This window comes from Melospiza melodia, chromosome Z, assembly GCF_035770615.1.
Source record: "Melospiza melodia melodia isolate bMelMel2 chromosome Z, bMelMel2.pri, whole genome shotgun sequence".
NCBI lineage: Eukaryota > Metazoa > Chordata > Aves > Passeriformes > Passerellidae > Melospiza > Melospiza melodia.
The window spans coordinates 51,798,508-51,811,890 of record NC_086226.1 but is presented as its reverse complement, the minus strand read 5'-3'; the positions used below and the strand labels follow the sequence as shown (position 1 = coordinate 51,811,890).

The 13,383-nt window shown below is 36.7% G+C and overlaps 1 protein-coding gene across 2 annotated transcripts in view; it reads left to right on the top strand.

Moving 5' to 3' along the window:
• PIP5K1B (phosphatidylinositol-4-phosphate 5-kinase type 1 beta) overlaps positions 1 to 12,966 on the top strand; it is a 99,188-nt gene extending 86,222 nt beyond the window's left edge. For both annotated transcript variants that reach the window (XM_063179583.1, XM_063179584.1), the window contains 2 exons: positions 2,561 to 2,678; positions 12,223 to 12,966. In XM_063179583.1, the coding sequence (XP_063035653.1) occupies positions 2,561 to 2,678; positions 12,223 to 12,225 (121 nt within the window). In that variant the 3' untranslated portion in view covers positions 12,226 to 12,966. The remainder of the gene's footprint in view (positions 1 to 2,560; positions 2,679 to 12,222) is intronic.
• Positions 12,967 to 13,383: the final 417 nt, after the last annotated feature.

Genomic DNA, 13,383 nt, shown 5'->3' with positions numbered 1-13,383 from the left:
AACTGTAGGTGGTTTACAATTCTTGTTTAAATAGCCCAAGATTATAGAAAGTATTCTTTCAATATATTTTTCAGCAGGTCTCATGGGACTCTCCAGTCCCAAACCCAAACAAAATCCCATGATGCATAAAGGGGTGCTTCAACTCCCTCTTAAGAGCAATGCCAAGATGCTGTGATCTATATAAGGAGGATTGCTTAATTCTTCTCATACATCTGAGCCTAAGGGAAAAAAAATCTACATGAAATCTAATTCTTCTTTCTCTTTATGCATTCTATACCTCATTTCTGGAAGATGTATATGTAGTCTGGACTTCTGCCTTCTCCTTCTTTCTTTTATCTATGTATTTTGCAATTTCTTGTCTTACCTTTGTATTGCTGTTTCTTGGTGGAGACCACTTGGAATTTTGGAAGGCTTTGAGGGATTGTGAGTTTGTTCTCTTACACAGTCAAGCTTCCTGAAGCATCCGGACTTTGAAATGCTGTTCTGCTAATTTTTTCCAGTGACAGGGATTATAGGTTTTTTTCTGTTGTAAGGAACATTAAGCACCCCTTTTGCCAGTTGGTATTCTACATAAGCAAACTTTTGTGTGTTAAATTTCAATGTTCTCTCTGTCCACACACTACTGTTAGCTTCTGAAGCTTAGACAACTTTGTTTGAATTTGATTCAAAGTGGACTAAATTCACACATGCTTCATGATAATAAGCAGTTGGGTGGAAGAAAAAGGATTGAATGCTCAAACACTATGAACAGATGCACTGAGTCACTGGGGGTATCCCCATGGGAAAGAAAATTTGACTATGATTGAAACAATTGTGTAATTGTGGCTTAAAGTAAAACAAAGCTTTCCCAGTTCTCTAATGATGGAATTATTTTTGCTTCTTTTCTTCTTTCTTAATTAAGAACCAAGATCAAATAGAGTGTTTTAGCCAGAGAAGGGCAACTGCGTAGTTGAGCATGCTCCTTACGGCTGGTCATTACTGAATGCGAGAAAATACCTGTAAAAGTGTTTGGTTTCTTTTGGGTTTTTTGGGGGTTTTTTTGCTTGGTTTTTCTTATTCAACCTAAGAATTAAGGATGAGAACTCAGTGCACTGTAGAAACTGTATTAAAACTCTGTTCCTCTAAACCGCTGTTTCTGAAACACTGTGCATGAGGGGATTTCACTTCTTCTTTCCTGTGTCACCCCCAATATGGTTTTGCCTTATCAACCTCATTAAAATCAGGCTGCATTAAAACTGGCAATAAATGCAGCTATGATAATGCTATTGAAGAAATCTGAACTTCAGTTACCAACTGCTGACAGCATGTGTATTGCTGTTAAGAGATTAATGACAAGATTTTTGGTTTTACTCTTTTACACTACTCAGTACAATTCAAGTTACACATATGAGAATAATGCTAAGTCAATGGGACCTAGGTCATCCAAATACAGGAGAAATAGTCTTGCTTTTAAAAAAAATGTCAAGTGCATTACATGATAAAAGAACATTGTAATGTGGTGAATGTAAAGATCTGTTCCAGTATGACATTGATTCATTATTTTGTTGAGCATTTGAATTTCAACTTTACATGCTAGTTTCTGCATGTAAAGTTTAATTGTGCATGCTAGTTTTGCACTTTCTGAAGTTCTATCCTATCTGAAATATACTTAAAATAGTACAAAGAGAGGGGAAAATTAGTCACATCTGGACTGATGGCTGTAACCATGTTTCCATACCATGTTATAATTCAGAATTTTTGCTTTTCACCTTGTCTGTAAACAGGTAAGAATTTCTAAAATATGTCACTGCAAAACTAACAGTTGAGTTTTCAAGGCAGCCTGGAGCCTAATTTCTGGCAGCCAGTAACATATGCGATAAGGGACATCTGAGTCCATTAAAACACCTTTGAGTTTCAGCTTTGTTGACCAAGTGTGTTACAAAATGAGATTTATGTGGAGATGCATTTGCAGTTTCACATTGTTTCTGTAAGGCAGAGAACAAAAAATCAATCAATGAATAAAGTAATAGAATGCACCTGCTTTGTAAACATCACTCCCTTACATAGGTGTACTAATTACAATACACTCTTATTCTCCCACCTTTCCTTCTGAACTTATGGCTGCTAGTAAACTGTGTCTGCATGGAAAAGTCCAATGTTGCTAATGTTACAATGTGCCTAATTGCTAACTCTTTTTTCCCCCATTTTGAATTACAAAATGCTGCCAAAATTTACACCATGTGTAATGTGGAAATAATGCATTTTGAGATTAATGTAATTATGTGACATTTACTGTGACATAGTTTAATTCATTAAATAAATATTGAAACTCAGTAATAGCATTGCTTTCTGATAAAATTTTAGTAAATAAAATAAAAATAAATTGTGCAATTAGTCAAATGTGAGCTTCCTGTTATCTAGCAATTGCCAGCATATCTATATTTGTTTATTTGCATTCCTTTTTTCCAAGTATTTGGGAGATTTTCATGTTTAATAGAGAAACTTATTTGAAAATTTTCAGTTATGACTAAGCTTTGTAACTTGGGGTTTTGGTTGACTGTACTCTCCCTTCTCTTTGCAGTAAAGGGTTACCTTCAAGTTCAACATTCACTTTGGGAGACAGTGCCATCTATTTGACTTCAGAACAGAGCACATTGGAAATGGAAAATGATAATGCTTCAGTTTTGGATGTCTACTTAGTAAGTTGTCAAACTGTTTCTAATGGGCTTTTTTGGCCTGTAATTGCTTTGACTCAGGCTCAGTAAATGATTAAAATACCTGCTCAACTTCAATCCAGAGGTTTATTGAGGTTTTTTTTTGTATGAAACATGCATAAGTTTGCATAAGTATGATTTGCCAAAGCAAGTCCCTGAAGAATTTATATGCATATTAACTATTGCATTATAATGAAGTATACCAAAACACCTTTCAGTTTTTCTCTCATGATAGGTGTTTTCTGTTGTTTCTGTTGGAGGGGAAAAAACCAAAACCCAAACCAACAAAAACAACAACAAAATCTTTCCTCTTCATGTAGAATACTTCATAGTATAGAAATAAAAATTTCTCAGGTTGGAAAGTTCTGTGTTTATACCACTGATTTTGAAGCCAGTAGAGCTCAATGTGAAATACTTTAATGGCCCCCTCTTCTGATTTGAAGGGTTGTCCAATTGTGACAGCTGATTTAAAATGTATCTTTTCTTTACTGTTTCAGTTCCTAGTAAGCAATTTATCTGACTGCTGAAAGATAAGGCCAAGTCTATATTTTGTTGTCTTCATATCACTGGTGTTTCAAATGTTCTCTAGCTCACATTCCACAGACATAAAGGCGGTAGGCACCCAAATTCAAATCCCAACTGAATGAAGTTTTTTGCATCTAATTTTTTAAGCTATTCTGAAATTGTCAGTATAAATGTAGGGGGCAGGTATGTTAAGCTTGGCCTTTTTTCCCAAAGGCTTATTTTCATAAATCATAAACGATTCTGACATGATTCTAGTAATATTTCCCCTTGACTGTCATGGCAAGAATTGTACCAGAGATGAAGAATCAAAAGAGGAAAGTTTGCTAATGTTTCTAATAAATGTTTAACAGATACATGGTTGTTTCCTTTCTAGATAAAATTTTTTGCATTTTTTAATTTTTCTTATCCCTAGAGTTACCTGATCGTTGTCTTAAGAAAGCCATACTATCTTAGAATCATAAAACAGCTCAGGTGGATGGAGCTTCAAGAGATCATCCAGTCCAACTTCTTGCAGAAAAGAGAGCCTAGATAAGATTATCTAACACCCTTTTGCACCGCAGCTTAAAAACCTCCAGCAATTGGAACTCTGCCACATTCCTGCAGAAGTTGTTTCAGTAATTATTGTCCAGAAAAAAAATTTCATGTGTTCAGATGAAACATGTTTGTGTCTGATCTTACATCAAGATGAAATACGTTTGTCACATTCTCTTTTTCTGTAGGCCGTGCCACTGATGTTTTTTTCCTTTTTCTTTAGTCAGTAATGCTGGAGTGCGCATAGTACTCAGTTAATAGCTACTAATTTAATAGCCCAGCACACTTAGGGGAGTTGTTGTCTGTCCTGCCTCCACTGACGCAAAACAGTATCAAGTACCAGTGGCCAATTAGATGTAGAATGCTTGGTTCCTCCCCCTGGGCACAGCATCTCACAGTGGGATGATGTAATTTTATCAGTCATGCAGTGAGGCTTGATGGCCCATTAGCAGAAGATATCCACCTCTTCCCCCGCCCCGAGGAAGTTATGAGGGATGAGTCATGGAAGAGATAAAGAACACTGCGCCACCTGGTTTTAACAGATGGTGATAGAATACATACTTTTGGTTACATCTTGCATTGCAACCTAAGGCAGCAGTTAAGCAGAAGCCCAGGGAAGACAATAGCCCTTTATTAGACCAGGCAGGGGGAAAAGTTACAGATAATGCTGTCAAGACAGAGGTTCTCAGTACCTTCTTTCCTCCTTGGTCAGCGGAGTGGCCAGAACTAGACCGTAGCTCCCAGCATCAAGCAGCTATAACAACAGACATTGACCTACCAGTAGTGCCCTGCAAAGTGCTCAACCCACATAAATGCAAGGCCCAGGAGGGAATATACCCCAGAGTATCAGCAGAAGTGGCTGATATTATTGCAGGGCCACTGTCCTATCATTATTGAAAATTCATAGAGATCAGGGGGCATCCCTGATGACTGGAAGAGGGCAGATCTCATACCTGTCTGTAAGAATGGCCCAAAAGAGGACCTAGCATCCTTACTGCAGTCCCTGGCAAAGTGGCAGAACAAGCCTCCTAAGAACTATTACCAACTAAATGAAGCAAGTGACTGGGAATATCCAGCACAGATTTATCAGAAACAAATCATGCCAGGCTAACCGGATTGCCTTTCTGAAACAAATTACCATATTCAGTCAATAATGAAAAAGCAGTGGATGTTGCTTGCCTGCACTTCAGTAAAGCATTTGACATATGTCCCACAGCTAGACAAATGTCAAATATAGACTGGATGGGGCTGATCCGTGAGATAAGCAGGAATCATCTTATAGGTGATCAGCTTGTTGTACTGAGACTGGCAGCCTGTCCCAAGGGGGGGTGCCCTAAGGATCAGTACCAGGCTCCAAGTTGTAACATCTCCATGAATGATCTGGATGATAGGAGCAAAAGCACCCTCGCCACGTTTGCTGTGTCACTAAACTGGGTGTTGAGGGACACTCATCAGCAGGGAGAGTCACCTTGCAGAGATATGAACAGGCTGGAAGATGGGGCCACAGGAACTGTGTAAAGTTCAACCAAGGAAGTGCAGAGTCCTGCACCTGGCAGCCCCAAACCGAAGAGCCTGGCCAGGCCAGGTCCCGTAGCTGTGGGACAGCCTTGCCAAGAGGAGCCCGGGGCTCCCAGCGGACGACACGCAGGGACCAGGTCAGCAGTGACTGCTGCAGCTACTGAGGCAAAGGGGATCCTGAGATGCATCCATGGGGCACTGCTCACAGAGAGGGATGTGACCATCCCACCTCACCAGCGCTTGTCAGACTGCACGTGGAGCAGTGTGCCCAGTTCTGGCCCCCACAGTTCCAAAACAGATGTGGATGGACTGAAGATGAGTCAAAGGAGTGCCATAAAGGTGGTCAAGGATAGGGAGAACTTGACATTTGAAGAAAGAGTGTAAAAGTCAGCTTGTTTCAGTCCACAGAATTTTCAGGGGGGACCTCAACAAAGTTTTCCAAAACTTAAAGGCATGACTGAAGATAGTATTGAGACCCTCCTTTTCTCTAGAGGCAGTGGATACAAGTTGTAGTGAGGGAGGTTTCCTCGCTATGTAAGAAATAACTGGTTTTACAATAAAAATGATTTAAGGAGAATGATTTACAATGAGTGCGTATTTATAATGATGAATGATTCACAGGAACAACTTCCCCAGGGATATGTGGTAAAGTCCCCATCACAGGAGGTTTTCAAGATGCAGCAGACAGTGATGCTTGATAATCTCATCCAGGCTGCCTTTCCACAAAAGGTTAGGAGGAATTAGATAGCCTCTTATGGTCCCTTTAGCCTGGGCCAATCTGTTGTTCTTTTGGCCCCCTTTAAACATGGAAACAATTTATTCCTGATAGCTTTTGAATTTAGTTTATAAAGCAACAGTCTTCTTTAACAATAATACTGCTTTGCACTGTGAAGTATTTCTTTATATGTTTGAAGTCTGTAGGGTAGAGGGTGGAATGCTCTGAAAATCTAGTGACAGGCACAGGTAACACCTTTTGTAAAGCTGTCTGTATGAGTTTGAGGTGTGAAAATAATCTCTTCAGTTAGTTTTCAGCTTGCAGAACATTCATTACTATTATGTCTTGGAGATTGCAGTAAGTTGGTGGGTATTCCACTGATGAACATCAACAGAAAAATAATTAAACCCCAACTTTGGATGTCATACAAATACCCAGTGCTTACTCCCCTGCGCAAAGGTCTGGAAGAATAAATAGGTCTTATGTGGAGAGAATCACAGATGCTTTTTGGAACTAGCAGCACCCTTTCTCTGCACTCTGAAGAAAAACAAATTCAAAATTCAATAATCAAGGTAATGGCACAGACCTGAACTCCCTAGGTATGCTGTCTTCAAGGAAATTGGATACTATAGCTAAGCACATACTACTTCATAAGCAAACTCATTTTGAGAAGTTACTTACCCCTGCTTTCTGTCTCATGTCCCCACACCGTGTATTGATGCCTGCTTGTTTTGAGATTGTTGTGGAAGTGAGCTTTAATTTATTCACATATACCCTGTATGCGTACTGAGGTGTTTGTGGAAGAAACAAGAACAGTATGCTGTCCATCTACTAATCTGTTACTTCCTGATTCCCCATAATATCCTTCAGTGGACCTAGAAACAACAATTAGCCTGTGGCTGGGAAAACCTGATAGTACTAAAGTATAAGTGCTGACAGGAAGGCAATTTTGCTTTTATAGGAGGATGATTAAATGCATGTTAGAAGGAAAATATGCATGTTTTTGAGAACACTAGAAACAGACTAGTCATTTCTAATGTACGTCTCAAAAATAAAACAAATCAATGAAAGGTTACAAGATGTACTTTTAAAAGAGGAAAATGCAAGGAGAAAAATGTAGTTTTAAATGGCATTCTCAGATTTTCCTTTAAGCCTGTGATTAATAATCTTTGTGTTTCTACCACGAGGCAAGCTGCTGTAGTCTTACCCACTATATATTTTCATGAAAAATACCTTAACTTGCTTAATTTTGGGCTTCATTAATTCTGTGATGTCTTTGCCTCCTGTTTTGAAATGCCAAAATGCTAAATCTTTTGGACAAATTTTAGTCCACTAGTAAATTAAGAAGTATGAATTTTGGTCCCACATATAGAAAAAAAATTTTGTCGTAAAATGACATCATGTTAATCTACTATAAAGAGTAAATTTAAAATGGCATTTTCTGAGCAGTTTTGCATGGAAATTCTGATAGTCAAGTAAGGTGAGGGGGAACAGAAAAAAAAGTTAAGTTATAAAAAAAAAAGAATTCCTCTTACAGGCAATAGTATTGGATTTGAGGTGTTACATTAAGAGAACTCCAAGCAAACTCACACTGTGCTGCTGATGTCAAAACTGAGAATGTACCTGGTAAAAGCAGGTTACAAGAATTCTTGTTCCAGGACACCACAACTGAATGCTGGTCGGGGCCCATAATTCCTTAATTCTGATAAAAGACCAAGTTCAAACTAGCATTTTGTTAACTTGCTACTCTAAGAAGCACCATTACGTACATTCTCAAATCAAGTTTACTTTTAAGTTACGTTGGTTTATTTTCTCATAAACCTTTTTACCCAGATAATAGCTTAAGAAATCTAGCTTTTATGACTAGAATATGACTAAGCAATGAGCAATAAGTATGATTTCTAAATCTAAATGATTTCCAATTATTCTAGTAACATAGTTACAATACTGATTAATTCATACAAATAATTTTAACTATCAATTAAATAGAAGGAATAAATAATACAAAGAATAATTATAAATAATAAATAGAAGATCGGTGATGTAGAAAATACTTCTAAATTTGAGATGTTTCTCTGCCTAACTTCAAACATTAAAGGCTTCTTGCTTTTATGAATATGTAATACAATGATAGGTCAGACAGATGGAAACAAATGATTCTGTCTGAGATAAACAGGTTTCTTGTATATAAACCAGAAACAGAGAAGGTAACACACTTCCATTTAGCACTTTGATGTAGAAATCTACAAAACAGGGTTTCCTTCTTACTCTGTAAAAAAAATTTGACCTCTTTTTAAAATTCCCTTGAAGCCCTATATACTGGTTTCAGTTCAGGCATTGACAGCAAATGCTGTTGTCAGTGTCTCAGTGTCCTATGGCATTTGATTAGTAAAAGATAGAAGTCCAGTCTTGCAAAAGTTCCTTAACAATGCAACCAATCCTGAAGACCTTAGTCCAGCATAGCCATGTGCCTTAAAAGTGATAATTCCACTTAAAAAGTAAGGAATAAAAGTCACCTTACTCCTTCTGTTTTGCAGTGAAGTATCAAATTTTTGATTGAGTTTTCTCTAGCTTAAAAAACAACACATGCTATTATAAACTATTTTACTGTGTTTTCTTTGCCTTCCCGTGACATTATTTATAAAGATAGCTGATATACTGTACTACAATATCAGTAAAATCAGTAAGTAAGAAGTAAGGCTTAGGTAGTAGTAAGTAGTAAGGCTTAGGTATTTAATTGATTTACTTCAAGTAAGCTTGATTTCCCTTATACTTCCAACAGAAAAAGGAAATGCATGTAAATAGCAGTGAAAAACTTTTAAGTTTCTTCCATTATGATGCTGTATATGTTAAGTCATCTGGTAGTAAATATAGGATTTAAATAAAGAAATATGTGTCCAGTGTATAGGATCTTAAATAAATGCATGTCCTGCATATAGAATTTCATTAATGAATTATTTTTTGGTTACAGAATACTTCTGTATATTTAGCTACAATGCAAAATTCTTGGGTAGTACAGAAGTTTTCACATGAGAATACAGCATTGCCTCTTGTTGTTAAAGGAAAGGCTCATAAAATTTATATTTAAATGTCACTGCTACTGAAGATATGGGTTGGTAAGGGCTTCAGTAAAATAAAATCATGGAATAACTGTAGTGATGAGCAAGGCCAGTATATTTAGAGCCTGGTTTAGTGTAGCTATGATTTGTGTCAGAAGAATTGCATAGATTATATTATTACATTTAAAATTACTTATGGTGCGGCTTATTTCCAAATGCCAATTTTATTATAGGATTTTGAAGTCTTAAAATAACATTGAAGATTAATTATGTATTTCAAAACTGCTGTAGATGCATAGGTAAGCAGATTAACAATTATTGGTCTATAAAATGCTTGCTTAGAAGCTGTCAAAATTTGACTCTTCAGTATTCCTTTTCTTCTATACTCTTCCTCGTAATTTCAATTAAATTTTAATCACAGTGTAGTTATCTTCAAGGTGCTGTTGTGGAATAATTAAAAGTGCAGCTGAGATTAAAGCAACTCCCAGGCAGAATACATGTAAAAACGTGCTAGAAGTTGTGCCGTCACACTGCACAGCATACCTCAAATTTTGATATGTTGCTCTTTTTACGGAAACTTCAGTTTCTCTGCCTCACCATTTCTTCTGAAGATACTGGTGGAACAACTCAGTAGACTGAACCTGAACACTGAGAGTATGAGAAAGGAATTATGACCTCCTCACTTACAGGCATCCTTTCTTTCCCCTGAGAGCATAAGAACCCTTAAAATGTTATGTGCACATGGTAGAGCCAATCAAGCACTCCCCTCAAAACAGAACTTGTTTCAGGCTGAAAGGGGCAAACCAACTTGTTTTATGCAGCACAGTTAACTGCTCCTTTCCTCTGTTGTGATCTGTGTCCATCCATGCATGATCCCAAAAAAGGAGAGAGAAAAACGAGGCCTATGTGTTCCATGAAACTGAAACCAGGTTGGAGGTGAAAAACAAATGAGCAGTCAAATGTTGTTTGGCAGAGGTGCTCTTGCAGAAGAAACATTATGTAAGAAGGAACATTTTAGTCACCCTTGCATGAAAATCAGACACAGGAATAAGGTGCTTGATTAGATTAAAAAGGTACCAATTCAGATCACAAGCAATATGCTGCCTGAGGAAGCCAAGTGCTAAAATGCCAGCACGTATTTTCACATGTTCTCATGCCTGGGGCTTTTAAAACACCATAAGAGGAAATCAATCAGCTCAAAAACATATCCATGGAAAGAGAACTGGAGCACAAATATGCTCCAAGACAGCCTCAAGTAGGCACAAACATTGTAAACCCATTATATACACAGTGTGAGACATCTCAGGCAGTGATTACAGGAATGATTCCTGTAGTGTCATTTGTGCATTATTTGTCATTTTGGACCGAATTGCTACAGCCAAACTCAGTTTTTATTTAAAAAAAAAAGAAGTTTTCTTTATCTGTAATCAGTGAAATCCAAAAGTTGTGTAGTAGATACAGTGTTGCCTAGAGGATCATGTCCTGAGCCTTGAAATAGATGGATTTCTTTCTAGAATAATACAGTACTGGACTGTACCTGCCATAAATATGAACATCTGAAAATCCCATCTTCTTAAAAGAGCATTAGAACCATCAAGAGTATTTCTGTGATTGACTCATACAGTTGGTAGTTGCTACAAGTTATTGTCAGGTCTCTTTTCTCCAACTCTGTCATGCATCTTTTATTGAAATTTTTCATTAAATGCTTTGGAAGGGTCAGAGGAAAGGAAACAAGAACAAGAATAAACTAGTCATAATTCCATTGCATAATTAGTGGAATACCATAAAACCAGCATCAGCAATACCAATAGTCACCTTTGTGAAAAGCAGTAAAATTAATTGAAAGTCCTTGTTAGCTTTACATCACATTGATTTTAGAATACCACTTTCTTTAATTTTACTCACTTGTCCAACAATTTCACTTCACGTATGAAATTGTTCTGTACTTTCTAAGTACTTTACTGCCTTAGGACATTCAATGCTAATATGTCCATCAACTCCACTTGCCAGACCACAGTTCCTGAGAGAGAGAGAGAGAACAGCACCTGAGAGACTGGCGCTGTGCTCAGTAGCATCAGTGATTATGAACACCCTAACACTGGTGCACAATACAGTAGGAAGTTTAAAGTTTTCATAGAATAATATTGAAATATCATTCCTGAAGGTTCAAGGGTTGTGCTAGAAGTCATAATAAAAATATTGATTTAAATCTACTGGTTACATTTCTCTGAGATAAGCTTAAGAAATGCCTTCAGAGATTTTTTTGTTCATAATCAAGATTAAACTGTTGTCAAACTATTTAAAGGTTAGTTAAGTGCCTGTATCAAAAAGCATAAGGTAAAGGTGACCTTAAAAATCTGTTTAATAAATGGAACCTTACATCTTTGTAATGTTTTTTTGATAAGGTTTTAGAGTAAGGTCATTGCAGATCCCTTTGTTTTGATTTTGTGTCTTGCTTCATTTTGGGTATATCAGCTGAAATGCATCCAGTTTACTGAAATATATTCTTCGTCTGCCACTTTATCCTTAGTTTGATTTGTCATAATAAAATGTTCAGCAAGGAAGAGTTTCTTTTCAGTTCATCTCTAACTCCACAGGGATGCCAAGAAGTGACCAACTATTTCTGTGACATGAGGGTAGTTAGGAAAACTGTGATCCATTAGGATTATTAATTTTTTTTTTTTTTTTTTTTTTTTGTGAAATCAAATGATTGCCACATTGACTTGAACATTAATTGTGCCTGAAAGTTTTTTTTTGATAGGTATGATTTTTCACCTGGGGAAAGACACCATGCTTCTGCTGAGAGCACTAATATTTGTGATATATGACGACTGCTACTTTAAAGTAATAAATACCACAGTTCTGCAAGATAAAAATAACCTGTTGTGAATTGCTGAGTGGTCTCAGATTGTTCTGTCTTCTCCGATATCCAGAGTGTTCAGCATTTTGGAGCAGCAAGTTCTAGTTCACATAATACAAGTGTACTGCAATGCCTGCAAAACCCATAGGGGTTAGATGTTGTACAAGAGACCCAGTGCTTTTGATCAGGGCCCAAGGTCATAAGAGAATCACTGCCAAATTGTACTGCAGCCTGTTTGGAGGAAGAAAGGTGTTGCCTATGTATGATTCTGTAAGAAAACAAGTAAACACAACTCTTAACTTGTCATTTCTGTATTTCCAGTAACAAAGAATATATGAAGAGTAAAACTAAGGGAAGTGACCATGGTTAATGAAGAGCACTTTCTACACTCCTTGTTTAAGAAGAAGGAATTTGCTGAGCCTAATAGACAAAGAGTAATAATCAACAGAACTAATTCTAAGAAGTGCCAGGATCTTTGAACCATAGAAAGAATTGATGGACTTGACAAAAATGATATTAAACATTCCACACTCTGCTATCATCTGTTGTTGCTTGCTCAACTGTGAAGAACTGTGTATTCAGGCTGCTTTCTACAATATTGCCAATCAACTTTTTTGGACTCTGAAGTGATATTTTCTTATCAGCTCTCTAGTAGTTTCATTTGCATGCATTCTGTAACTATGCATAAGCAAAATCTATTATCTATTTTACCTATTTAAAAATAAGCACAATGATGAATAAAATAAATTTCATTTTTCTGACCCACTCCATTCTAATTGCTTAGGTCCACACCAGTGGAAACTGGAACTGATGTTGTATGAGGGTTAGGGCAAATATCTGCTCATACCATATGAAAATGACCTTCTAAAGATACTTTCACTGTTGGTAAAAAGGAGATAAAAATGTTATTTATAACAAGGCCTTATGTTGTGTATATATATTGTCCTTGAAATATTTTTGATTTTACTTTATTTCTTGTAAAAGAGAAATTCTATAATTTATTTAGAAAATACTACTGTAAACTATAGTTTTATTGATGAATAAACGATTTTTTTCTGAAGACTATCACAGCTGTCATCCTGCTGTTGATCTATACTAGACATAATTGTTCTTGCATTTCTCTACCTTTGTGGCACAGTCTTAAGAGGCCTCTTGAGATATGACAAACATGGAATCTGTCCTTACCAGCTCTATAATGATAAGGGGAATCTTGAAATTAGAGCAGGAAAGCCAAAGGAACATACTCAATAGGCACTGCTTTATAAAACCATTTCAGGTTTTTTCAGTATGGGAAGTTATTTTAGGGTAACTACAGAAACTGCTTTGGTTCCCTAATTTCCCAAGTAACACGGAGATAATCACAAATGCCAATGATCATCATTCCAAGATTTCATGCTTCAATGCAGTGATGTATTTAAAAATTTGCACAGATGTCACTTAGAAAGCTACTGAAATTATTGGTAATAACATGTCTTCTAGGAG